Consider the following 26,536-nt stretch of genomic DNA (forward strand, 5'->3'; position numbering starts at 1 on the left):
CCAACTTATCTGAGGGAAGATGATGATGGAAATGCAATTTGTAAAGTGTCGAATGAGCACCGAGGATACAATGTTGACAGATTGTTTTTGAAAAAAGCCAGAACAAGAGATGCCGTTGTAGCATGATGTATGACAACATGGTCATGTGTAATTAGGAAATTCCTGTCTCTTTCAATTTTGATTCATGATTTCCTTCTGAGTACTCGTACGAGTTGATGAGCTCGTCGTTAGTGTTTTGTAACGTACTAAATGTTGCGGCTTCATTTAACGATCGGTTTGATTTTCCCATCAACACAAATGCAGAACAACAGTTAAGAACTCATTCGATGAAATTAAAATTAAATCAGAAATATTCCTTTTATATTGGCAAGAATCAGATCGAATTCCCGATTGTTGTTGGAGACTCCAAACTTTTAGAAAAAACAATTCGATCCCTCCATTAATGGCTACGAAAGACATTACATTAATTCGTAAAAACTGGGAACCAGTGATTCGAGACATTTCCAAGCGGCATCATGTATCACTCTCCTTCTATGATAAACTCATCAAAGCCGCAGGTGATTCTCAAATTGTACTCATTGGAGAAGCAAGTCATGGAACGCATGAGTTTTACAAACACAGAGCAGAGATTACCAAGAGACTCATTGAGGAAAAAGGCTTTAATTGTGTAGCTGCAGAGGCTGATTTTCCCGATTGTTTTCAAGTCAACCAATACGTGAGAAATGTTACAAACACTACCTGTGAAGACTCTCTTTCAGGATTCAAACGCTTTCCAACATGGATGTGGAGAAACACTCCAACCAAGGAGTTCCTAGAATGGTTATGTGAATACAATAAGAAATTTAGTAACATTAAGGACAAGGTTGGATTCCATGGTCTTGATTTGTACAGTTCGGACAGAAGTATGAAAGCAGTGTTGGAATATTTAGAGTCCACAGATCGGGAGGCAGCTGTCCAAGCACGAAAACGCTACGAATGCATGCAAGGTTTTATTGAGGGACGACGAACTGGTTCCTCCCTTAAAAGAGAGTGTGAGGAGAAGGTCATGCAAGTACTCATGGATTTACAGTCACGCACGAGTGATGAATTTAAAAACAACAAGACAGTCACAGATGAAGATCGCTTATTCTATGCCGTCCAGAATGCATTGGTTGTGAAGAATGCTGAAAAGTATTATCGAACCATGTTCATTGACGGAAGTTGGAATATTCGTGATACACACTTCTATGAGACTCTAAAAGAGACTTGTAAATACTATGAGAAAATATATGGAAAGCAAGCCAAAGTGGTGATCTGGGCTCACAATTCTCACGTTGGAGATGCCTCTCAAACAGATATGAACTTTGAGAGAGGAAATGAAATTAATATTGGAAGATTGTGTAGAGAAAACTTCCCGTCCAATAAGGTTTTCATTATTGGATTCACGACTTACACTGGTAGTGTCACAGCAGCAGATCATTGGGACGAGGATCCTCAATATAAGAAAGTGAATCCAGGAATGAAAGGCTCTATTGAAGAGTTGTGCTATAAGGCCACCCAGGGTCAAGGCGTTGAAAACTTTATTCTACTCTTTAAGGATAACAGTGCTACTGCGGCCTCTTCAGCAAGCGGAGTTGGTGATGTGGTTATTGATAAAGAGCTTGTTGATGAATTGGCCAAGACAAGAGAAGAAAGGGCTATTGGAGTTGTGTATCGTCCAAAGACTGAAAAACTTTCACACTACTTTGGGGCTAAAGTCTCCAAACAGTTTGATGCCTTAATTCACTTCAATGTGACCAAAGCAGTTCATCCATTGGACACCCAACATGAATGGGCAAAGAAAGAATTGGAAGAAACTTATCCAACAGGTCTCTAAGTACATCTTACTCGGTTCCAATGTAATATTGTCAGTAAAACAACAGTTCGATCAAGAATAAATTTAAAAACTAAAAAAAATGCAAACAATAAGCGGAGTGAAGGCTATCCAAGCAATTCGAACGTGTGATTTGGATATGTATTTCAGCCTCATGATGTAGGTTTTTAATTTCAATACATCAACCGAATTTTTATAAATTAATAATAATTATTGTTTTTCATGCAACACGATTTTGAAACACGGTATGATCGGAATATATCTAATAATTTATTTGAATCCCGATATTGAAATTTGATGATTTCTGAATATAAGAGGTGAATTGGATGGAGACCTTGATAGTGATTTTCTCAACGGAAAAACAGGAGAGAACAATGCAGCTATTGATTTTTCTCTGTCAGCAAATCAGAACATGTACGGCAACAAGATTGAAGATTTCATTTGCACTCCACTCACACCTTCGTCATTGTATAAACCAAAATTGGAGGACATGTACGTGGAATGTGGACTCTATGTAAATAATAGCTTGATTTGCCCTAAAATGAAAACGTCCTATAAACACCAGAGCAAGAACATCAAAGGGTATGTATTAGAAATGGCATGAACGTTGCACTCATCAACCACGATACAGCTGGAAAGAGTGGATCGTATTTCCTGTAAAATATTCCGAATTGCCTTTAAACACAGTGGTTTGTGTGACAATAATAGATACATTCTTACCACGAAAACCCATGACCGTGGCAAGCTCTACATATTCCATATTTGATACATCTACCAAGTAGGTTGAGAGAGTGTCTCGTTGTGATTTTAACATTTTTATTTAGATTGTTACGAAGAGGAAAACACAAGTGTGTATTGTCACCTTTGGTGGAACCTAACACATCTACACCCTCACTTAATACGATTTATAATACTACCGATTTACTCACCAGAATTGAAATGGTATGTAAAAATTTTGGAGGATAAGTGGGATTCATTTTTGCTGCCAAATAGAATTTATATGGAGATCATTGGAGCGATGAAAAATCAAGATGGCTAATTAATGCATCATTAAAAGCAGTAAATAATATGAGACGAGAAGGTCTACTATCAAGAAAAGGAATTGCGTTTTTAGATTTAGAATTTGTTGATTTTCCTGAGCCTGTAATATTCTATGAAGGAGAACCTCAAACTGGAATTCATCGAGAGATACCCCTTTCGACGCTAAACAGCTTCAAACAGCAAAACAAGCTCATTAATACAGGAGAGCCGCTAATCAAATATTTTGACACCAAAGGAGTACAATTTCTCGTAGATCCTGAGGTTCAAAGAGGCAAAGAGAACCCATCTGTCACAAAGCATATCAAATTGACCATGAAAGTCAGTGACAACCACTTACATTACCCAGATGTTGACGATAAGAGAAAATTGGAAAATATTGTAAAAAAAACACCTCTCCAAGAAATCACCTCCGAAGACACTCTCTTATTGTGGAAATACAGAAAGTTTCTTCAGGGCGAAAAACGTATAGGAGAAAAAGCTTTAACCAAGTTTTTGAGAGTGGTAGATTGGAGAAAGGAAGAAGAGGCCCGAGAAGCAATATCTTTACTGGATGGTTGGACAAAAATTGACACAACAGATGCTCTCTTTTTGTTAAGCAAACATTTCAAAGGAGTAGATGCAGTACGAAACTATGCCATTTCTGTACTGAAAGACGTAACCGATAAGGAGCTACTCTCTGTGCTACTTCAACTTGTACAGGCTCTTAGGTATGAGCACGATATGAGAACTTGTAAATTAGCAGATCTCTTGATCGAGAGGTCACAAAAATCATTCATTGTAGCAAACGATCTATTTTGGTTTTTAACCATAGCAGCAGAAGATAAGATTATGGGCGAATTTTATTCCTCCCTTTTAAGACGATTTAAGGAACATTGTAAAACGGTATGTTATATTTTACAATCCTCAGAATTCTGTTGACCTGAGCAAAAATACCAGAAATGCCCTCAATTTGTCGATCAATTTCTACGTCAACAAAAATTGGTCCGTAACTTGAGTAATATTTGCCAAACCATGAAAGAAGGATCTCGAGATCAAACTAAGCTTTTAATGTTGAAAGCCAAGTTTGAATCGATAAAGAATGGAGAAGGAGGAATGGAATGGAATGGCGTTTTTGATGATTCTTCTGCATTACGATTGCCACTAGATCCTGTAGTTGCTGTTAAAACGGTTGATCCAAGCAGTGTGACTATATTCTCGAGTAATGCAAGGCCAATGCGATTAAGCTTTATCACAAAGGACGATAAAAAGTATACTACGATATTTAAAATCGGTGACGATTTAAGACAGGATCAACTTGTCATTCAATTAATACACAAGATGGATATGATTCTAAAAGACCACGGAATGGATTTGAAGTTAACTCCTTATCGAGTACTTGCCTGTGGCTCAGTTGAAGGATTTTTAGAATGTGTAACACCAAGCATGCCCTTTGAAAAAATTATTAAGACAAACACAATAGAAGGATGGCTACGTGAAGAGAATAAGCACAAGTCTCCTCAAGAGCTCAATGAAGTGTTTGACAACTTTATGAAGAGTTGTGCTGGATATTGTGTCATTACATACATTTTAGGAGTTGGCGATAGGCACTTGGACAATATTTTACTCACACCAGATGGAAGGTTATTCCACATTGACTTTGGTTGGATTCTTGGACACGGTAAGTTCTTGTTGAATAACCTCGCTCTTCTGTAATTTCGTAAATTCGTTTTATATTTAATGATGAAATGCTCAAAAAGATCCAAAACCATATCCTCCACCAATGAAATTAAGTGCTGACATGATCTTGGGTATGGGAGGTGCCCACAGCGATCGTTACAAAAACTTTATCAAACTATGTTGCAATGCATTTAACATTTTACGAGCTCATTCGAGAATTATTCTCAACTTATTGATTCTAATGGTGGATGCAAACATTCCTCATATTGACTATGGTATTGCCTCCAATAGAACCACAGGAGATCAAATGACTAACATTTTAACCGTTCAACAACGATTGTGTCTTGATGTGAGTGAAGAAGAAGCCCTACAATTTATGAAAGGCATTATTTCAGAGAGTGAAAAGGCATTCTTTGGAAAGGTGCATGATCATTTACACAGATGGGCTCAATATTGGAGAAATTAATGTTTTTATTGTGATGAATACATGTGTTTCAACATTGCAACAATTGTTTTTGCCACACCTTTCTCAAACTTTTCTTTTTTCGATCTCACCTGTCAAACGCCACTCCATCACTGAAAAAATGTCTTCTCCATCCACACTGGTGCCACAATCTGACCCACCACTGATCATTGAGCCATCATCATCAGACAACAACAAGTCATCCAAACGAAACTCGAAACAAGATCTCTCTCCCACTGCTGCAACTGCAACCACTACCACACCAAACAATACGGAATCACCGCCACCACCACAACCTACCACAACATCCGAATCGGGTGGTTCCAATAACAACAACAACAATAACAACAATACCAACAACACGAACACTCCTCTACCAACTCCTACAAAAATCGAAGATGAAAAAAAGAAAGTTGGTTTCGGTAAACGAGCCAAGAATTTAATTGGAAAATTCTTTGGACAAGAAACGGAAGAAGAACGATTGGAGAGAGAACAATTATTGATTTTCCAAAAAGAAGAGGCAAGAAGGAAAAAGAAGGATCTCTTACTTGGAGCGTCATTCTATCAGGATGAGTATCAAGGAGGTGTTTTTGATGATCAGTCCGATTTTTTCAATTCATGGAAGGCACACTCGGTCGATCACGAAGATGCAGAATACGATGCAAAAGTGTCAGAATTGAAATCGAATACGGTTGAAGAGAAACAAGAGCCGCAAAAGAAGGAAGAGTCAGACGATGAACAATTGACCGATGATGAGTTTTCTGATGATTCTGAAGAGGATAGTGACAATGGAGAATCCAAAAATCAAACATTCATGGTCTCTCAAGAAAATGAATATGTTCAAAGATTTATTCAGGAGAGACGTGAAATGCAATCCAAATTTACTGTTGGTGAAGTGGATCGTTTGAAATTATATGGTAATATTGTTGATTATACCATGTCAAGCGTGGAATCGAGCGAAATTTCAGACAGAATTTTACACGTGGTTGCCTATAGAGATCGAATTCTGTTTGCCGATGAATACGACCATTTGATTGAAGTGAAATTCGATAAAAGAAAGGAGCTCAAAGGATATGTTGTGAAGAAAATATTCCTCTCCATTCCTCATGCTTATGAATGTTACGTAGTGTTGGAAAATCCAAGTCAACAAAGTTTTGTGCACTATGTGATTGATATCAATCGTAAAAGGTTCGAACAAAGTGACGCCGAACGGACTGAAAACAAAGAACCACTCACGTTTGACATGTACAAGTTTGATCCAAAAATTTCAGGCTCATCTCCACAAAAACCAGTATTTGATGGCTCCAATTATATAACTGCTATTGGATTTCCACATTCCGTCGTTCAAGACGATGTCATTACCAGAAAAATTCTATTCATGGCTGTCTCGCCTGGAAACGTAATTTACAAGGTTGATTTCAATGCTGAGGGTGAAGAGTATGACTATTTTATTAATTTCAAGGGAATTGACAAGGTAACTTGTGAAGAGGTCTATAACATGGACACCTTGTATAATGAGAAACAAATCATTGTACATACTCACCGACAAGGATTCTCGATTGATAGCATTGAATTTGCTGAAGTTAAGGAAATGAATGAATTTATGGCATTTGTTTCAAGTGTGGCTGGTGTTGCAGTTTTCACAGGAAGTGGAGAAATTACTGATATTTTCGATCGATACGGACCAGAACAATCCATGATTCCAGCATTTAGAAATTTCGATGAGGAAGAACAACTTGTCGACATGGACAAGCCAAAAGGTTTTTATCGAAGCATTTTGAAAGTTTACGACTCCACCTGCTTTGCTTGTATCACTTCCAAGTATATTGCATTTGGAAGAATTTACAGTGACGCTCAAAAAACTCTCGACCGTGCAGGTAGACTTCCTCATAAGAATCCGAACGATGTACCTGTTGATATTGAACTGAACAGTTTCCATCTCTTTGTGTGTTACAAGGATGAATTTTGTGTACTCATGCAACCAGCATATTTGCCACCCTCGAACTCTAGATATTCATTGTTGAGTAAGCATGTAGTCACTGTCAGGCTGATCAATACGCTTGGTGTGAAAATTGATCGATCCATTATTGATAAATCGAGAGAAGAGAGCAACGAATCCATCTATGTCTACAGCTCATCCAAATTGTTTAGAGTTTCAATTTCTGATCAAGCCAAGGGATTCTGGAGAATATTCTTGGATGCAGCTTTGGAAATTGAAGATCAAGATATGGAGAGAATCAAATCTGAATACTTTAAGAAAGCTCTCCATTTGTCAGCTTTGTTTGATATGAATTCTGAAGAAAATACTATGGCTATTTTCTCAGCAAAAGCAGACCACCATTTTAAGAAAGGAGATTATAACACTGCTGCTCTTGATTATGCCAGAACCAACAGAAACTTTGAAGAAATTGCAATGAAATTTATGGAAGCAGATCCTGAAGATAAGAAAAATGGACTCTATAATTATCTTTACTACATGTTGCACAGATATGTAAGTTTTCTAGTTTGATCATGCCTTCATGAATTGTACATACATATTTTTTTGACATTTGACAGAAAAACGATAAGAAGAAAATGGAAGAATGTCCAGAAAGCGTCATTCTTTCCGTATGGATTGTTGAATTATTGTGTTTCAAGATGAATCAACAACGACATATTATGGGCAAATTCATCACTGTTGCTTGCTCCGAAGATCAATACAAAGAACAACTCAATGAAAAGTCAAAAGCTGAACAACAGCTCCACAAGATCAAAACCGTTTTACGAAAATTCACTTACAATAAGAAGGAATTGCTTGCGAAAGCTAAAGACATTGTGTACAATATTTTCTTGAGTAATAACTTTGTGAGAGAATTTTTGTTCTTTGCTACTTCCATTGGTGACTATCTCACTATCATTCAACATTGTGTCACAATGGCCAAGAGCAGCGAATATGAAAACAATCACTCCAAAGAGTTGAGTTATTATGAAACGGCGTACACCATTTTGAACAATTTCTGCACGGAACCTCACGCCTTCGATAAGAATAATGATGAAACTGCTCCACAAAATCAAATTTGGTATCGATACACTCCACTTCTCATGAACTATGAAAAACGAGATGAAATTGTGAAATCCTTCAAGAGATTACAATTCCTCAATCCAAGAGATCTTGTTCCATCCATCTTAAAGTATGATCAAATTATGAGATCTGGACCTACTCGAAGAAGATCCATGAGACAAGATGAATCTCAAGTTTTGGACTATTTGAAATGGTGTATTGAAGATCAAAAGAATGAGAATAGAACGGTTCATGATCTTTTCGTCTACCTGTTGGTGAATAATAGACATACAGAATTGTTAGAAACCTTCTTGAAAGAGACTAAAGAATCAGAAAATGTTTACTTTACCAAAGAATATGCATTGCGATTAGCTGTTGAAGGAAGAAAGTGGACTGCTTGTGTTCTTTTATATCGATTATTGGAATTGTATGAAGAAGCTGTCGATCTCGCACTTGACTCCAAAGTCAACAAAGTTAAATTGGCTGAAGAAACAGTGTCACAATATGTGGAAGATCCTGAGCTCAAGAAGAAACTTGCTATCAAGATTGTAAAGCACTACATTAAGGAAGAAAATTACAGAAAGGCGTTAGATTTGATTAGTGACTTTAATGATGTGCTACTGTTGGATGATGTCATCAAATACTTCCCACCAAAGGTTCAACTCGATGAAGTGATCAAAGACGTTGAATCCATTCTTGACGTCTACTCTTTCCAAAACAACAAGGTTGAAGTTCAAATGCGAGATGCCACAAACGATGCCGAATTAATCAGAAACGAACTTTCCTCCATGAATGTTTATCATGACATTGACTATGATGACATTTGTGAAAGATGTAAATCACGAGTACTTCTTCCCAATATGAACGACCCACAAGATCGAAAGAACTTTTTCTTCTACGTTTTCCCATCTGGACAAAAATTCCACTTGAATTGTTTATACAGAATTAACAAACATCAACTTGAAAATCAATTAATTGCAGTTGACGAAAGAGCAATTGAAGCAGGTCGAAAAGAAGCCACACAAAATCATTTGAAACTTTTCCGAGAAAAGAAATTTAAAAAACAAAAGAAATTAGAAAAATTATTACGCTCAGCAGATAAGGCAGAAAAGGAAAGTGACATTAGCAAGTATCAATTCAAGATCAAAATGCTCGATAACACAATTAATGAAATCAAACAAGGAAAATTCCAATTCACAACCGTTGAGGCCATTTACACTTCTGAGGAATTAAAACAACGAAATGCACTCCTTGAAAAGATTCACAAATTGAAGGAAATTTATGAAAATTGGCATAAAGCCAGATTAGAACTTGCTGAAGCACTCAATGACGGAAGTGAAAAGACACAACTCTACTGGCAACTCGAATTTAAGAATGCCAGCAAACAATTGGATGACATTCTTGGAAAATCTTGCCCTACTGATGGACCCACGGTGGTTTCTGAGACCACTATTCCTTTCATTACAGACGAAGAAAGGATGACCAATGAATTTGTTGTTTAACAACAATTTTGTTCCAGCTCAAGATTGAAATTGTTATTTATATAAATTTATTTATAATAAAAAAATGTCGCAAAATCAAAATTCAACCCGTGATGATACTCTTGGCAATGAAGAGAATAACAGAACCACCGAAGAACGCTCCTCACAATTGCCTTCCGAAGTGGAACCACCAACTAAAAAGTTGAAAGAATTTGATGAGAATTTAAAGAAGGAGATTGATACTACGGACAACTCTTCATCATCAAACAATAAGATCACTATTTCGGAACAAAATTCTTCTGCAGGATCAACAGAATCTAATACTAGCTCTGGTTCAGAAACCCAAACTACTACTACTACTCCCACCAAGTGTAAGGCTACGACTTGTCCTTTCTTTGGAAATCCAAAATCGGAAGGTTATTGTTCCGTTTGTTATCGACAAGTTGTTCTCAAGGAAACAATTCCAACAACAAATAACCTCCAGACACAATCTCGTCAACGAACTAGCCAAGAAAATCCTCTTCAAGAAGCAATTAGGAATGGTCAGTTAGAACGAGTGAAAACATTAATATTGGAAGAGAAAAGAAGCGTCAACGAAGAGCATTATGTTTCGGGAGATGAAGATTTAGGACCTTGGACACCACTAGGCACAGCTTGTTTTTATGGTGAAACAGATATTGTGTTGTTTTTGTTGAGCCAACCTGGAATTGATGTCAACAAGGAAATATATGGAAATACGTATCCAATTAATTCATGCATGCAAAATCATCGATTCGAGACGGCAAGGCAATTCATTAACGAATGTAAAAAACGTAACATTTTCCTTGATTTGAATAAGAAAGGGTACATGAATTGCACACCTTTGGAGACTTGTTGTTACGAAGCAATTTGCAAAAACAACGCCAACGAACAGGAACCATTTGTTGAGATGGTTTTATTTCTCGTGAAGGAAGGAGCTGAGCCTCTCATTGTTACACATCATTTTAGTGCTAACAAGATGTTAGACATTTTAGATAGAGCCTTACAACGTCTTTAAGTCTGTGCATTTATGGAGTTTGTTGTCAATATTGAAGATTCGTATTCAGACAAGTTAGAACTATTGGATGTCAACTGCGCGGATGATGTCAGCAAGTTGACTGACAAAGGATAAACATCGCAAAAAAAAACGTAAAGTCAAAATGATTGCTTTGCACATGTTGACCGTACTGTTGGCAGATTATCTGTCCTACATTCAAGTGTGTTCAATGATTTTCGGTCCACTCAAGCTCTTGATTTTCATGTGGTATTTGAAAACCATTCGCCACGAAGCCAAAATGCTTTCCAAGATTTTGATTGCTCCGACATTGGCAGCTTCTGATGTACACTCTTCTTCACAACAAGGAGGAGAGGAACAGCACAAGTCTACCAACTACATCAGAAAGCGCATTGTTTGCCAAGTACCTGATCCAGTTCCAGTCCAACAATTGCTTCATTTCAATGCTTTTCAAACCATTTGGATGAATGTGAACAAAAAAGATCAACGTTCTGTTCAAATGCATCGTTCCCTCTTTGAACCCAATCACTACAGACCTGTCATTACATTCTTTGGAAAAACTCCAATTGTGACCTTTGCTTCTGTGGACGCATGTAAAACCATCTTGACGAAATGGAGAGAATTTCCAAAGGATCCAATCATGCTCAGTGATGATGTACATCGCTTTGTGGGTAGAAATGTCGTATTTGTGAATGGTGATGAATGGAAGAGACAACGCTCTGTCATGAATCCTGCATTCAACGATATTCCCGTATTAAATTATAGCCATACTAGAAAAGTATAGCAAAATATTTGTAAAAACTTATATCTTCCAGCTACATCTGCAACTATAAAATTTAGTCGACTCTAGATCCACTTATAGCTTGAGATATAGTTTTTAGGTCTAGATGATACAAGACCAAGTTGTAGCTTTACTTTTGGATAACTTTCTACAATTATAATTAAATGTAACACACTTTTTTTATTATTTTTGATATTCACAAGTTTGAAGCAAGAAGAAAATATCTTTATTGAACACTGTATTTACCTATCAGAGCCTGCAATTCACCTCTTGTCATTATTGGAGCTGTTGCAATTTCACTGTCATTACATCCTTTTTGTGAGAGGTACTGCATGTAGCTTATTATGTACATCCCACAATCGATACCATTTTGTTGTCGTTTGCAGCTCTACAATATTAGATAATATTAATAGTTAGTTATGACATTCACGAAAATACGTACCTTGCAGCTTTTGAATTCTATGTTAAAGTCTGTTAAAAATATATTCATGAACTGTTGTAGGTGTACCAAATAATCGTCGTGATGCCTTCCAAGAGAGTCATACAGGGTTGCAGTTCCGCTTTTTTTCTTGAAGTTCAGGTCAAATAGGAAGAGAAAGAAGTAATCGTCTCTGCAACCTGGAACAAACACCTTATTTGCTACAAGATCTGTATGCTTAAAACTGGTGCAGGAAATGCCAAGCACGCTAAAATATTGAAAATTGTCATATTTTTCATCTATGTAACTAAGGAAAGCCTAAAACTTTTCATAGTAGAGTATAGAGTACTTACAGAATAAAAAAATCTACTAACATATCGTTTAAATATTCAAAATTCTGCAATCTTTCCAAGTCTCTTCGCAAAATTTTAATGGTTTTGAACTGGGCAACGACTTCTGTTTCTGAGGCTGAAGGCGAGGACGAGGCTGATTTCTTTCTTTTGTTCCTTTTGTCTAATTCCTCATCGTCGCTAATTTCTCCAACACCAGAAATCTTGTCATCATCGTCTGATTTAAACAGATGGTGATTGGAGTAATATTTGGTTAGGTCGACTGAGAAATCTCGGTGAACCGAATGGATCTGAAAGAATTTTACAATACTCTCGTAGTCCTCTTTGGCCCAGTCTGTAATATTGATTGATGCGATAGTTGCAACCTAATAAAATGAAGTTAATGTGACTGTTCAAATATACTTACATATTTCACAATTTCGTGGACATAATTACTTTTCTTTCTTCATCGGTAATTGGAAGTTGTTCAGCACTAAAGGATTTCCTTTTCTTCCTTTGCAATTGTGATGTATCTGAGTTGTCTTCCACCAACTCTATTATTTGTTTGCAGGTTCTTACCAGCAGGCAAGAGCCTTCTGAAACCTTAGATTCCAACCTTTTGTATTCTTCCAGCTCGGTAGTTTTTTTTTCCAATTCCTTTGTCAAACTAGCTACTTTCTTTTCGGAATCGCAAAGTTTTTCTTTGTATCTCTCGATTTCGGATTCCAATAATTGAAAAACTCTTTCTTTTCTTTCGTCACTCTCCCATGAAGAAAGAGGTGCTGGAGGAGTGCATGATTATTTCAGGTATATAACTGCATAATTGTTAATAAACTTACCTTGTGGAAGTTGTGAACTAACACCAATACTTTCAATAAAAGGTGAAGAAATGGGAGACAACGGTGGTGACAAAACAGACTTTCCCAGTTGTCTATCATCTGACGATAGAGGCGTCAGTGAGGGCATTTGCATTAAAAACAACTGTTTGGATGGGGTACTTTCGTTTTCAGTGGTCTTCTTCGTATCGTCTCCGTCGTCTACACCTTCTCCGTTCTCTCTAATTGGATTTGTGAACACTAAGTGCACAGAAGTATAAATTATATTGGAGATACATGTCATTGATGCAACCTTCTGTTGCATCGCCTTTGTCTGCAAAGTACTTTTTAATTTTTGCAAAGGCTGTTTTAACCTCGTTCATTGACTTGAGTGTGAAAGGAGTCTTTTTTGTGTTGAAATATTTCTTGTGGTAAATAAATCTGATAACGGCTTCTCTGATAGTGCTAAACGAAGATGGTGGTTCAGTGTCATCGTTTTTGAGTGCTTGAAGCAACTCTTCTAACGGTTTAACAAATGTTGTGTCGTTTGGAAGAACAGCACGCCCTGAAACGTTTGGCATTTTTTTTTCCCAAATTTTTGTTGTTTACAACAAGCATGCTTTGTCATTTGGTTCAACAAGCAACAGAGGAAACAGTTGCGCTCCATTAAATCAACATTTGAGAAGTACAACGAAGTAATAAATTCTCGAAAACGAAAAAAGTGTTCAACAAAAAACGATGATTACGAATATGGGACACCTGAAATTTGCAAGACAAATGTCGAACTTGACAGCAATGATAATGCACCTGAGGATGATGAGTGGGAGCCTAGTTTTGGATACGATGATTTCAATGAAGAAAATTTAATTAATCTCAGTCCGTTCGATCCTACTCTATTTTGGCTGATTCCGTTATTTTGTTTGGTATGAACCATTTAACATTAGTGTCACACAGATTAATTCACTATCCCTATTTTATTTCTTGGCATGGACCTGTATATTTATCCTCAGGATTTCCAATTTAAGACTCCATTCGTCGATTTACCTCTGCTATCACAGGAACCAATTACGTGGAAAGAAAATGTTTGCACACTCTATTGGTGCAAAAACAATTACATTACGTCAAAAGGATTAATGGTGACGTGAAAATGAGATTTGGAATAGGAAATTGTCGTTACGTTTACAATCCTGTTTTTGGATTTGCTTTGAAGGTAGAGAAGGAAGGAATGGTTTCAATCTTTCCATGTTACCATGTCATTAGCAATGAAGAACCTAAAATTACAGGACGAGCCTGTGTCATCCATTCATTAGATAACTTTGTTCCGTGTGTTGTAGTTAAGATAAGCAACGCAACATGTGTTCTTGTGTCTTATCACTCAAATAGACTGTCGTTTGTTAAATTGTTTGCCTTGAAGGCATGATTATAGAGATGGTCTTTTTGCTGTTTGTTTTCTTCGGAACAAGTCCTGGTGTAAAGTGACTTTGGGACAAATTCAATTCTGATGAAATAATGCTGGGTCAATGCTTGCTGGGTGGTATTGGCTGTCTCTTCTGGTGATGTTGCAAGGCCTCATGAATTGTTGTACTAACAATCTTCTTCCAAAGACAACAAAATATCGACTTCGATTTGTTCCAACTTTCAGTGGAAAAGCGGAGGATCCGCTCCAGCGATTCCTGGATTTTTATTTTTGGTTGAGGATCAGTTGAATCGTGAAGTTTCATGATCGGCTGAGGATGCGTGGGCTGCAGATTTGTCAGGGCCCTCCTCAAATATGAGATATTGTTTGTAAAATATTGAAAATAAATGATTCTTCATTTCGGATGTACAATCGTAACCAACCAAAAGTATATTCATTCTAGAATCTTCTAGTATTTTAACACTTATAGACTCAGATGTAGCTCTAGACGCTCTATAAAGTTATAGCGCATCTAAAACTGTGACGTGTTCTAGATAAAACTCTAGAAGTCGCATTTTATTGCTAAAACCAGTTATAGCTACTAAACTTTCATACGGGATTGAAAGATTCACTCATGTATTTGTTGAGAATTGTGAAAAAGCGGTCCAGTTATTGAGCGAACAGTTGAATTCAAGTGAGACGAACAAGAACAAACAATTGGACCATGTGATTGTTTCTCCTTCGATTGTTACGACCAGATTGGCTTTAGATGTATTGGGAATGACTGTTTTCAACGTCAAGTTCAATTATCTTTCTGAATTGTTTTGTGAGGATCAATCTACCAGCTCCATGATTCAGAGTGACAGGCCAACAACCAACAAGAAGATGTTAGACGCATATCATTACATTATGAATCACATTCTTAATCCTGGACGACTATTTCTTGGAAAGATGTACACTTCTTTACCACTTGAAAGTAATAGAAAAATGGATCAAGCTTTGGATACTTTCAACGAACAATTGATGCATTTGATTCAGCAATGTAAGGAAGAGAAGAGTGGTCACACTACATTTGAGGAAAAGGAGCAAAGCCTGCTTCAAATGATGGTCAATTCCGTTGATGAAGAAGGATCTGGATTGACTAATTCGGAATTGAAAGATAACTGTGCAGTATTCTTCTTAGCTGGTATGTACTTGTGTTGAGTTCATTATTGAACGAATTGATATTCACTTTGTATTGTCCTTATATTAAGGTCATGAGGTAATTATTTCACATTCGAATAATTTTCTTAATCCATTGTTTCTTCGATCTATATATTTGAATGAACTTTCAGACAACTGCCAGTGCCTTATCTTCATTGTTCTACTCACTCGCGAAAAATCCACATGTTCAAGACAAGCTTTATGAAGAAATTTGTTCAACATTTTCCAATGATGAAACCTCTGTAATTAATTATCAAAAACTTCATGATATGCCATACTTGGAATGTGTGCTCAAGGAGAATCTTAGATTATATCCACCCATTGCTCTACTTCCAGGCAGAATGTTGCAATCATCTCAAGTCATCGATGGGTATAAAGTTCCAAAAGGTTTCGTTGTCAGCTTGAACATTTTCAGTTTACATAGAAATCCTCAAGTTTGGGGAGAGGATGCTGAGGAGTTTAGACCTGAAAGATTTATGGAGAATATTTATCCACCCTTTGCATTGGCTCCATTTGGTGGAGGCCCTCGTTTGTGTATTGTAAGTTATGAGTTGTAGTAGCAATATTTCACATATTTAAATACCAATCACATAGGGAAAGCAATTTTCGTTGACTGAACAAAAAGCTTTTGCTGTTACCTTATTGAAACGTTTTAAAATTGAGTTGTTGCATCCAGGGCAGGTCATGCATTTCAATAAGAATACACCATCTCTTGCTCCGGTGGAAGACTTCAAGTTGAAGCTTGTAAGAAGATTTGATTATTAGCGTACGGTGTTACAGTTTGTGCGATTCAATTAAAAATTTTAACTGTTTTTCGTGCCAACTCACAAACAATTAATTCTCCTGTTATTCTATTTAAACACAATCCCGTATGGTTGCTTCCAGAAAAAGTAGAAAAAGGTTCGCTCAATAAATCAAATTTTCTCACCAAAGTACCGTCTAAGGTGAACACTTGAATTGTTGAATGATCACTTGTAATGATACAATTTGATGCCTTGTCGAATACAATTGAACATGGATCAATAAGATGTCCCACATTACGAGTATCATCCCATGAGCCAGTGGGTATCCAATGGCTGTTATGGATTTCATCGACTCTCAGTAGTGTTAACTTCCGGTCAATGAAAGTGATTAAATGGCCATCATTAGTAAAGTCTAAACAGTATGGTGTGTTTCCGGTCAACTGGATGCGCCTACAAATTTCACCCGATTTTAAATGAAGCATCATAATAGAGTATTCGTTTTGCACACAAATAAATAGCATTTGTGCCGAATCTAAAACTCTCATTCCATTAACGCGTCCCATAAAATAAGAATACCAGAGAGTGTATTCCCAATCTTTCCATTTCCTTGTTGTTTGGTCAACAAACAAGTTCAATTGATATTTGTAAACATCTGTTCCATGATGTGAACAATTAAATATTATGGCATCATTTCTTCTTTCATCGAAATTTTCTTCAATGCACATATAACCTGGGACACCTCTACATTGAATAGACGTTTTGAACCGTAGTGTTGTCAAGCTAAATATTTGAATGTAACGATAATCACTCACTAAAAGGCAATCATGATTATACGATATGGCTACATCAAAAGGAGCCGTAGGCTGAAAATGTTGCTCATCCTCATGGACATTTCCTAGAATTTGAGTTAATTCAAATTTCATGGAAAACGGTTTCCATCGATAGGACATGATGTGCTTTTGTAATTTTTGAAATAAATCAATCATGACATTATTATCTTCATGTTGGTAATTTCGGCAACGACATCTTGTTGGATCATCATCATGCATTTGTTCATTAAAATTAATTAATATTAAAATCACAATTTCGTTCTTTTTATCCGAATTAGCATCTGTTTTGCTGATCGGTGTTGAATACATTGAATCATCACGTTCTTCCGCTGTCAGTTCTTGCACTTTAAGTGTATTAGAAGGAACAATGTTGTTATTGCCTGATGGTGAGGCTTTTAAATGTTTTGGGTGCGATTGGCCCATTTCTCGCCATTTTTTGAATTACAAAATATATCTAAAGTAACGATAATGAAAACAGCTGTTCAGCACGTTTATGGCATGCTACGGCAACATGTTCAAGGGAGCAATCCACAGAAGCTACATTTTTCTTCACACGATGAACACCAACACTAAAAAAATGTCTGAACAAGAGCATGGCTCTCCCGAACTTGCACCATCGGAGACCAATAATGACAACAATTCCAATGAATCCGTTATCAACAATAATGATGAAAAACACCAAGATATTAACAACAATCAACAAACAGATAAAAAGTTGAGCAAGGAAGAGAAATTACAAAAACGAAAGGAAAGATGGGACAATAAACGAGAAAAATTCAAGAATCACAAAAAGAAAAAGAAGGAAATCAAGCAAGAACAAAAAAAGAAGGAAAGTGATGAATTCTTTGAAAAGTTAAGAGAGGAGTTGTCAAAAGAGGAATTTGATAAATTGATGGAGGAAAATAAGAAAAAGAAGGAAGCACGAATCGAATCACAAAGAAAGCAAAAAGAAGAAATGCACAAAAAATTACAACAAGTGATGACCAATGGCCTTTCCAATGATTCAAACGTATGCATTAATATTGACTGCTCGTTTAATGACAAGATGACCGACGGAGAAATTGTATCATTGTCCCAACAACTTGGAAAATGTTACGCTGCATATAGAAAAATGAGTTCTCCTTTTTATTTGACAGCAACTTCATTGGATGGTGCATTATATGAAGATATGAAAAAGTTTGAAGGATTTCCAGAAAAATGGCTCATGCACCATACCACAAACCATTTCACAAAAGAATTTGAAAAGCAATATAAGGAAAATAAGATTATTTATTTATCAGCGGATGCAGAAGAGGAAATTACAGAATTTCAAAATGGTTATGTCTATGTCATGTAAGTTTTCATAATCTTTTTCCAATGGTTGAACATACACATCATCATGACAACAAAACCTGACAAAATTTTGTGTTCATGAACACGGTTGATATACTTTCCATAGTGGTGGAATTATTGATCGAAACAGACATAAAAATCTCTGCAACACTCTCGCCAAGGATGACTACAAACTCCCAACAGCTAAATTTCCTCTCGAGAAACACGTAGATATGAAAGCTGCCACCGTCCTCACCACCAATCAATGTGTTGAAATCATTGCCACTGTAATGGAATTGAAACAACAAAATCCCTCTCAGAGCCATGACGACATTTGGAATCAAGCGCTCCAACAAATTATTCCCCTTAGAAAACGAAAAGTTTAGGCGCCAAAAAAAAATTACAAAATGAAACCACGAGACGACTCTTATCCACTCGAAGAGGGTGAGGAAGGTTATCATGAAGAAGACATGACGGTTCCGAACTCTTGCACAAAACAAGTACGATTTGAAGAAAAATATTCGGAATTGAGGCCACCTTCTTCCACATTATCAAAATCTAATAACAGCAACAACAACAAATCAAATACAATACACCGAGATGAAACTTGTTTAAAACCAATGTCAAATGTTGACACGGAAACAAACCAAAAAATAACAATGGCCATGCAATCCATCATGAAAAAACTAGGGAAGGAAATGATTCGGGATAGAATGAAGAGGAATATTGGAAATGATGATCCTCTAGATTTGGAATCTGTAACATTAGCTATAGAATTTTTCAAACGAGAGGAGAAAGGTAGGTGGTATTCCACAACCACATTTAAGAGAAATAATCTATATCTAACATCATGTATTAGATTTTGAGGAGCGTAAAGCAAATTGGATAAGCGTTGAAATTGTTTATCAAATTCACGATTTGGTCATAAAAACACGAATACTTCAACAAAATGGACTTGTAAATATTGAAAAATTGAAATCGGTGATTGGAACACGAGTGAAAATTGGATCAACAATTTTAGATGTGCTCCTGGCAAAGACAACAAGTGTCAATGAACCTTGTTCCTTGGAATACAACAAATTTCTTGCGTTTTGTTTGACCCTCACTGGTGATACTGTCTTTACCATTTTGGAAAATGCTCTCTCTTTATTTTGTGCATCAGGAACCGTTTCAGTGCATGAACAAAGCGAGGACGATATTGTTGCTATTGACGAGTTTATGTATTGTATCAAATTTTTGGCAGAAGAGGAAGCAAGGTGTGAAAATAAGGAGGTATCTCAAGAGCTAAAAATGATGTATGAAGAGCTTTCTGGGCTGTCCAAAGAAGAAGCCTTCATCACGAGAGGAATGGTAATTTCGAGTTTATCCTGGCAATCACTACTGGAAATAGAATTCAAGAAAGTTGGCAGTTAAGTACGATGGAATAACGACGAATGTTAGAAATAAATTGTCAAGTTAAGGCAGAACTTTATTCCTTAATGCTCTTGTTGCCACGTGACGTGTTGGATGTTATGAATTTGATTGTAGGCCTTCAAAACTTCATCCAACACATCCTCAAGATTTCTAAATTCGCTCCAATTCACCTATTGCGAACATTGTACATGAAACAGCAACAAGTAAATCACTTACCTTAATTACTGGAATAATTTTCGAAATTTTAGTTAACCATTCTTCATAACCAGCGTGTAATTTTTGAAGATATTCCAAAGTGATTCCATTCTCACAGTCTCTTCCTCTCAACTTGATTCTTTCCAAACTTTTTTCTGGGCTCACATCCAAATGTATGATCATTGTGTTGTGTTTCATGAACTATTGGAATGATAAGACTCACTCTACTATATTTCTGAGTCACCATGAAAAAAACAAACCTTTGACATGTTTCTAAACAATGATACATAGGTATCATAATCTCTCTTTTCCATCATACCTGTCTCCATTAACACTTTTGCAAAAATTGTGTCTTCATAGATGGTTCTATCTTGAATACCTCCATTACTTCCCCAAATAATCTTTTGATGTTGTTCAAATCTTCTATTCAATAGGTAAACTTGCAAACGGAAGGAATAAGTCTTCATGTCAGAGTAGAAATCTGCCAAATATTCATTATCAATAACAGGTTCATAATGCACTCCAATTCCGAGCTTTTCAGCAAGTGCTTTTGCAAGAGTGGTCTAATCGGACAATCATCACAGCAACAATTCCGAACAACAACCAACCTTTCCTGTATGTTTTCATTATTGAATATATTCCTTTCTTTTCATTGAATATATTCAACACATACCTGAGCCAATCATTCCACTCACTCCGATGAACACTTGGTCATTCAAGAATTGATTATCAATCGAGGACGAAAGAAGTTCCTGTTTCATCATTTTTAATTTGATTGAATTTCATCGTTTTGCCTCAAAACTAAACTCTGTCGCTTCATGTTTATTAAAAAATGTCTAAACGAGAGTCATTCAATGCAACCAATTTTTCAGGAATGAGTAAGGAAAAACTTGCGGAGATGATGCGAAAATCATGGGAGAAGTTATATTTAACGGACAAAGAATTACAGGATACCAAACAAAACCTAGAAGATACCAAAAGGGTTAACGAAAATTTAAAGATTCTCAACCGCTCTCTAGCCACTCAGCTGAAAGAAGCTAAGGAAAATACTTCTGTATCAAAGAACGTTCCGAGTGATCAAAGTGAAATAAGTATTGAGAACATAGTGGCAGCTATGAAGGATCTAAAGAGCGAAATTAATTCACTAAAGGAAGAGAGCAGGGATCGAAAAAGAGAAATCAATGATCTTAAGGAAGAGAGTAATATTCTAAAAAGAGAGATTAATACTCTTAAGGAAGAACATATGGATTTAAAGAGAGAAATTAATGCTATTAAGGAAGACAACAGGGATATAAAAAGAGAAATCGTTACTCTTCAAGAAGAGAATAAGGATATAAAGAGAGAAATCAATAGTCTAAAGGAAAGGAGTGAAGTTATTGAAAGACAGAAAAAGGATCTGACATCAGAAATCCAAACACTGAAAGAAAGGGTTGGCGCAGTGGAATCAGATATATTTTTCATGAAACACGTGAATATATTGACTGACATCTTTGTGCGAATTTCAAAAATGTATCTCAATTTTGCTTATGAAGAAGCAAAGAAGAGCCTATCCCAAAAAGAATGGCAGCAAATAATCCCACTTTACCTCGAAGATGTCACAATTAATCAGATTCCGGTGAGCAAAAAGGATCTCCACGAAGTTTGGGAATGGTATTTGCAAAAAAAGGACATTAGAAACACAATTGACCGTCATAGGCATCAATTGCATGAGAATAATGGGTTAAGTATTGTTATACAGCAACTTGTTGACTGGTATTACCAATAACCCAAATTTAATAAACCTGTAACTTTCTTGCGTATGGACAGTTTAATTGCTTCCTGCATGGAACTGAAGAATAAGACGTGTTGACATTTTCCTCTCATGAGACGTTGAGGCAAGGTGTTTTCTCGAAACAACTCGAAAAAAAATGTCTCAATCACAGCGTGATCATGATTGGAATGAGCTACCCATTGAAATTTGTGGAGAAATTCTTTCATTTCTTCCCGTTCTTCCGAATTTTTTCATTGCCTCTCGAGTGTGTAAGGCTTGGCAGGAGCAGGTCGAGCGATTATTAACATCTTTTGATAAGGAGTTGGATCGATATAATTTTCATTTACATTTCGGTAGGTGCTCATCTCCCAAACTCGGAGATACATTCATCACACCATTTGAAACTCACTACGTTTAAAATTGTGTGTGGATCACAAGGATATGTCAATGCATCCAAGTTGGCCTTTCATGATTTATTAAAACTAATTTTCAAATGCAGAGGTGTAAAGAAAATTACACTCTGTAACATGATCTTCTCTTCCGAAGTGGCACATGTCCTTGGATTGACCAGAGTGGAGCAATTAACAATTTTTAATTGTACAATTCAAGACACGTATTTAACGAGTGATAGAGAAGGCTCGATCTCACTTCCGTTCAGATCTATCACTGAAAATGAATGCATCAGAACTCTGTCCCAGAGCTATCCCGTTGGTCGTAAAGCTATTAAGGATACCAGACTGTTCCAGGACTTTTTAGAAATTTCAGTTGTATCAAAATATTTTCCGCATTTGAAAAACATTTTATTGATCAATACCTTTGGTCATCTGGTAATAGACGGTGAGGATCCTAAAAACCCTCCCCCAATTACTTTCACGAAGGTGTGCAGTACAAATGAGCTATCGAGGGTCAATTTAGAGAATGTCGACTTGGCCAAGGTGACCGAAAAACAACCCTCTGACCAAGGTGATTCCAAGAGTTCAGAGACAACCTCAAGTGGAATGTCCTATTTCAATACTTCTTTCCAACTTATTTGTTCAAGTTATTTCTCAGATAAGGACGTTCTTGCTGCTGTCATAACTCTGACTTCAGGACAACAGATCGCCGTTATGGCACTCCGTTTATCTTCACATAAAGAAGTACGGTTAAGAAACAGCAGGTCACAATGGAAGGAACTACCCGCTATTTATTGCAACACTTTCAACCAATGGTTGGAAGTGCTCAAAAAGTATCAACTGACCGACTGTTTGGATCCAAATATGCTGAGAGGAACCAGTTTCACAAGAATCAAGGAATGTTTCGAGTTTGGATTGATATCTCCTTTTTCAGAGCTTTCAAGGGGATATAGTTGCTTGGAACACTTCTTTTTGGAAGAGATGTTGCGCACTGTTTCAAAGAAGGTCCTCAAATCCAATGCCAAGAATTCAGAGGACCTTATTGTGACCAAAAAAAAAAGCGAGCATCCAACACCTGCAAACTACTCAGAATGGGAACAGCAAGCATGTGTGAAAGAATGCATCTCGGTCATTGAGTGGATTCATACCAATAAGCCCTCTCTTATTGACCTGGATAATTCAGCTGTCAAAAACGCTTTGAGAGCTTGTAAGAATATTGACAAAGAATGGAAGCAGTGGTTTTCCAAATCTGTGAAAAAAGTCGCGTCTGCCCCAGAGCAACAGCCTAGTAATTTTATTTATTGGTATAATTTCTTACTGAGTGGCAAGAAATTTGAACCTGCTGTCAACGATCCAATTAAGGAGAAGAGAGTAGAGGAAGATTCAGAATTCACACAGAAAGCTAAAAAAAAGAAAACAAAATGATTTTACGAACATGGAATGTATTAAAAGGACATTGTTTCACTGTTATAAGCAGGATTCATTTCACATTGTTGTCTGAAATTGCTGAGGTTAGAAAAGATTTTGGCTCCGCCGATAATGTTCATATCTGATGGTCCTGATCTGGCTTGGTTTTCTTTCTCGTCATCCGATGGGAACATGGCCTTTTCTTGAATGGTGAAATGAATATTATAGTGAGGGAGAAGCTCCGTAATTCCTGCTTCCAATCTTTCAGCCATGCCATGAATCATTGCTCCACCACCTGTAATCATGACGTTCGATAAAACCTGGTCACGCTCTTGTTTTGAATAATCTTCACAAGTTTGAATTGTAGAGATGGCTTTCTTAACACATGACATAATTTCCTCATAATACCAATCACCAAGAGCCGCTCGCTCCCTTGGAGAAATCTCTTTAGGTGAGTAGTAGCTTCCAATATTGTATGACTGGTGTTCTCTTACAAATTCGTCGTATTGCTTTGGATTTCTAGCTTTGTCGACTGGCGCAACTAGAGCTAGCTCTGTAAATTTTGTTGGCCAGTAATAACCTCTATTATCATAATAATAAAACTTCTCTGCTAATTGCATATACTTTTCTTGCACAGGAGGATAATGGAATACAGAATTGTTATTTTGAGGCTGACCATCAATGACTGATACACATCTGACTCCAGAAGGCCCAACATTAATTCTAAAGAAGGTGGGTGTTTGGTAAAAGAGTGAAAGCATTTTGCTTTGGTCTACAAAACAAATTCCTGGAATTCCCAATGAGAACTGTCATGACAAGTTAGTTATATTTGTGTACACAGGATTGAATGTTCAACTTACCACATCAGACTTGATCCTATCCTTATCACTGTCAGACCAGCTCATTGGTGTACAAATCACTAATGGATGTTCCTTCAAATTAATATTAAGGTCATCCTTGTACATCTGATAAATCAAAATCTTCAAGAGATTGGAATCCTCAATCTCACCTGTTGAAGTTAAAATATTCAATCGTTCACAATGGTATGCTGTGGCAAGATATCTCTCTCCAACGACAAAGTCATCAAACCCTGAATGTTGGAATTAGGTAATCGATATTCACAGATCATCAACATTCAATACCAATGACTTACCATACTGATTCAAATAAAAGTGAGGATGATCAGGCTTACCAGCACTTGTTCTACTGGTCCAAAAGCATGTGTCTTTAGAAAGTCCATAACGATAATGAGACACACCCAAGTCCAACAAAACTGGACAAAAGAACTTTTCCATATTCGCTCTTGAAATGAAGGCATGATACCAGTCCTTGTATTTGTCTTGATCATTCTCACGAAAATCAGCTTCCAATGCCTCAATAAGCTCATTCTCCTTACTATACACATCTTGAAGACATTCGCTTGGATCACTGTCACTGAAATAGTATGTGTATTGGCTACGTTTTGCAACACAGCATGATTTCACAATAGGAGCCCACTTGAGAGCATAAAAGCGCTTCCATAACGAGGGCGATCTTGCATATGAATTAATATCTCGATTCAAATACAAAACATTCTTAACCACATCCTCGATCGGTAAATAACTGAAAATGGCCGCAAAAATCTCTTCAGGTAGAACTGTTTCAATGAAACTTGAGTTTCTTGTTTTCTTTCTTTGCAAAGAGTGAGAAATGGAAGTGTGTAGCTCGTGAGCTTCCAAGTACTTTTGTGAAGACTCTAATACCTTGCCTTGTTTTTCGAGTTCATTGCTCTCGTCCACTAACTTTTTAATTCTCAAGTATTCTTCATCGTGCTTGTAGTTCATACGGAAAATACTTTCAGAATCAACACGTTTAAAGATCAACTCCGTTCTGAGGACATACTTGCGTCCATACCTGACTCTTTGACCAGCATGATATAAATCGTGGTTAAATATTGCAACCGCACCTTCTTTAGGTCGTAACGTGGTAATCTTCTTGAATTTCATAATAGATACATCTTTTTCTTGTGGATCTGGTACTTTTTTCAACAAGGTTGTTCCTGCATAACTTGAATCTAAATATACCAGTATGGTGAAAATACTCTGCTCGTTATCATTTCTAATAAATTTGGCATCTTGATGAGGCTATTCGAAAAACGAATCATTCAGTCAGTTGTGTTCTCTTTACACATATTTCTTACAATGAATACAAACCTTGAAAAAAGCATTCTGTTTGTATCTATTGAAGCGAAGACATTCGTTGATGCCAATAGGTTTCCAAGTACCTGCATTATCGAATCCATAAGGACGAACGTCTTTGAAATCTTCAGCAGTCAAAAATGGTCTAAACAGAATGTATTATTCGATTCTGAGTTAAACCAATTCACCAATATTCAAAAACCTACTGAATTCTCTGCCACAAGATGTCAGCCAATTTCTTACTCAGCACTAGAACTCGTTCTGAATTTCTGTACTCTTTGGGATATTCGTTCTCAATGGACTGATAACCCAATTGTGATGTCGCTTCAATAAGGTCAGTACATTCCTTTGAGCTGAGCAAAGATCCAATATAAATACAACGATCATGATTTTCAACTTCTTCCGTTGGCTTTTCACCATCGCTATCGGTCTGTGCTTCTTCATCATCGTCATAATCACAATAATCAGAGTCGTAATAACTTCCTTCTTCCTCCATCTTCTGTTTGTATGCCTCCTTCTTTTTTCTCTCTTCATCCAATATCGATTTGACTTGTTCGCTCGACAACAAATTTACAGTTTTCACCTCGGAACTGATTTTAATGGTGGTTCCCGGAACAAGAATGTTTTGTCTTCTCCAAAATTTGGGTTCTGTTCCTTGTTCTGCAATGCGCTCAAGAAACGATGGTTTATGAGTGGTCGATGACGAATCATCCCAGTTGTAAATGGGAGCATGAGCCAGAGCTCTCTCGGTCATATTTTTTTTGTGGAAGAAGACAGGAACTGGAGAACAAGTTTACAAGTTCATCCAAG

At 36.8% G+C, this 26,536-nt stretch overlaps 14 protein-coding genes across 14 annotated transcripts; 10 read left to right on the plus strand and 4 right to left on the minus strand.

Moving 5' to 3' along the window:
• Positions 1–442: 442 nt before the first annotated feature.
• On the plus strand, positions 443–1,855 carry C9374_008200 (uncharacterized protein; the record flags this gene model as incomplete). The annotated part of the gene is made up of 1 exon (XM_044698251.1): positions 443–1,855. One exon carries the CDS (start codon positions 443–445, stop codon positions 1,853–1,855), a length of 1,413 nt encoding a protein of 470 aa, XP_044545823.1.
• A 79-nt stretch (positions 1,856–1,934) lies between these two features.
• On the plus strand, positions 1,935–5,015 carry C9374_008201 (uncharacterized protein; the record flags this gene model as incomplete). The annotated part of the gene is made up of 7 exons (XM_044698252.1): positions 1,935–2,011; positions 2,168–2,434; positions 2,484–2,630; positions 2,677–2,794; positions 2,846–3,775; positions 3,830–4,550; positions 4,630–5,015. The coding sequence occupies 7 exons, from the start codon at positions 1,935–1,937 to the stop codon at positions 5,013–5,015; spliced, it is 2,646 nt and encodes an 881-aa protein (XP_044545824.1).
• A 118-nt stretch (positions 5,016–5,133) lies between these two features.
• On the plus strand, positions 5,134–9,554 carry C9374_008202 (uncharacterized protein; the record flags this gene model as incomplete). The annotated part of the gene is made up of 2 exons (XM_044698253.1): positions 5,134–7,503; positions 7,569–9,554. The coding sequence occupies 2 exons, from the start codon at positions 5,134–5,136 to the stop codon at positions 9,552–9,554; spliced, it is 4,356 nt and encodes a 1,451-aa protein (XP_044545825.1).
• Positions 9,555–9,618: 64 nt separating this feature from the next.
• On the plus strand, positions 9,619–10,569 carry C9374_008203 (uncharacterized protein; the record flags this gene model as incomplete). The annotated part of the gene is made up of 1 exon (XM_044698254.1): positions 9,619–10,569. The coding sequence occupies one exon, from the start codon at positions 9,619–9,621 to the stop codon at positions 10,567–10,569; it is 951 nt and encodes a 316-aa protein (XP_044545826.1).
• A 142-nt stretch (positions 10,570–10,711) lies between these two features.
• C9374_008204 (uncharacterized protein) lies at positions 10,712–11,350 on the plus strand (the record flags this gene model as incomplete). The annotated part of the gene is made up of 1 exon (XM_044698255.1): positions 10,712–11,350. One exon carries the CDS (start codon positions 10,712–10,714, stop codon positions 11,348–11,350), a length of 639 nt encoding a protein of 212 aa, XP_044545827.1.
• A 223-nt stretch (positions 11,351–11,573) lies between these two features.
• C9374_008205 (uncharacterized protein) lies at positions 11,574–13,490 on the minus strand (the record flags this gene model as incomplete). The annotated part of the gene is made up of 7 exons (XM_044698256.1): positions 11,574–11,735; positions 11,790–12,033; positions 12,140–12,480; positions 12,522–12,554; positions 12,674–12,876; positions 12,934–13,151; positions 13,207–13,490. The coding sequence occupies 7 exons, from the start codon at positions 13,488–13,490 to the stop codon at positions 11,574–11,576; spliced, it is 1,485 nt and encodes a 494-aa protein (XP_044545828.1).
• Positions 13,491–15,190: 1,700 nt separating this feature from the next.
• C9374_008206 (uncharacterized protein) lies at positions 15,191–16,273 on the plus strand (the record flags this gene model as incomplete). The annotated part of the gene is made up of 4 exons (XM_044698257.1): positions 15,191–15,491; positions 15,559–15,566; positions 15,640–16,047; positions 16,103–16,273. The coding sequence occupies 4 exons, from the start codon at positions 15,191–15,193 to the stop codon at positions 16,271–16,273; spliced, it is 888 nt and encodes a 295-aa protein (XP_044545829.1).
• Positions 16,274–16,298: 25 nt separating this feature from the next.
• C9374_008207 (uncharacterized protein) lies at positions 16,299–17,504 on the minus strand (the record flags this gene model as incomplete). The annotated part of the gene is made up of 1 exon (XM_044698258.1): positions 16,299–17,504. The coding sequence occupies one exon, from the start codon at positions 17,502–17,504 to the stop codon at positions 16,299–16,301; it is 1,206 nt and encodes a 401-aa protein (XP_044545830.1).
• A 154-nt stretch (positions 17,505–17,658) lies between these two features.
• On the plus strand, positions 17,659–18,778 carry C9374_008208 (uncharacterized protein; the record flags this gene model as incomplete). Its single annotated transcript, XM_044698259.1, has 2 exons — positions 17,659–18,413; positions 18,520–18,778. The coding sequence occupies 2 exons, from the start codon at positions 17,659–17,661 to the stop codon at positions 18,776–18,778; spliced, it is 1,014 nt and encodes a 337-aa protein (XP_044545831.1).
• A 21-nt stretch (positions 18,779–18,799) lies between these two features.
• Positions 18,800–19,805, plus strand: C9374_008209 (uncharacterized protein; the record flags this gene model as incomplete). The annotated part of the gene is made up of 2 exons (XM_044698260.1): positions 18,800–19,190; positions 19,252–19,805. The coding sequence occupies 2 exons, from the start codon at positions 18,800–18,802 to the stop codon at positions 19,803–19,805; spliced, it is 945 nt and encodes a 314-aa protein (XP_044545832.1).
• A 62-nt stretch (positions 19,806–19,867) lies between these two features.
• On the minus strand, positions 19,868–20,764 carry C9374_008210 (uncharacterized protein; the record flags this gene model as incomplete). The annotated part of the gene is made up of 5 exons (XM_044698262.1): positions 19,868–19,975; positions 20,022–20,201; positions 20,261–20,563; positions 20,609–20,613; positions 20,674–20,764. The coding sequence occupies 5 exons, from the start codon at positions 20,762–20,764 to the stop codon at positions 19,868–19,870; spliced, it is 687 nt and encodes a 228-aa protein (XP_044545833.1).
• Positions 20,765–20,832: 68 nt separating this feature from the next.
• On the plus strand, positions 20,833–21,765 carry C9374_008211 (uncharacterized protein; the record flags this gene model as incomplete). Its single annotated transcript, XM_044698263.1, has 1 exon — positions 20,833–21,765. One exon carries the CDS (start codon positions 20,833–20,835, stop codon positions 21,763–21,765), a length of 933 nt encoding a protein of 310 aa, XP_044545834.1.
• Positions 21,766–21,907: 142 nt separating this feature from the next.
• C9374_008212 (uncharacterized protein) lies at positions 21,908–23,567 on the plus strand (the record flags this gene model as incomplete). Its single annotated transcript, XM_044698264.1, has 2 exons — positions 21,908–22,103; positions 22,189–23,567. The coding sequence occupies 2 exons, from the start codon at positions 21,908–21,910 to the stop codon at positions 23,565–23,567; spliced, it is 1,575 nt and encodes a 524-aa protein (XP_044545835.1).
• A 20-nt stretch (positions 23,568–23,587) lies between these two features.
• C9374_008213 (uncharacterized protein) lies at positions 23,588–26,480 on the minus strand (the record flags this gene model as incomplete). The annotated part of the gene is made up of 5 exons (XM_044698265.1): positions 23,588–24,355; positions 24,410–24,639; positions 24,703–25,672; positions 25,742–25,871; positions 25,933–26,480. The coding sequence occupies 5 exons, from the start codon at positions 26,478–26,480 to the stop codon at positions 23,588–23,590; spliced, it is 2,646 nt and encodes an 881-aa protein (XP_044545836.1).
• Positions 26,481–26,536: the final 56 nt, after the last annotated feature.

This window comes from Naegleria lovaniensis (assembly GCF_003324165.1).
Source record: "Naegleria lovaniensis strain ATCC 30569 chromosome Unknown tig033, whole genome shotgun sequence".
NCBI classification, from domain to species: domain Eukaryota; phylum Heterolobosea; class Eutetramitea; order Acrasida; family Naegleriidae; genus Naegleria; species Naegleria lovaniensis.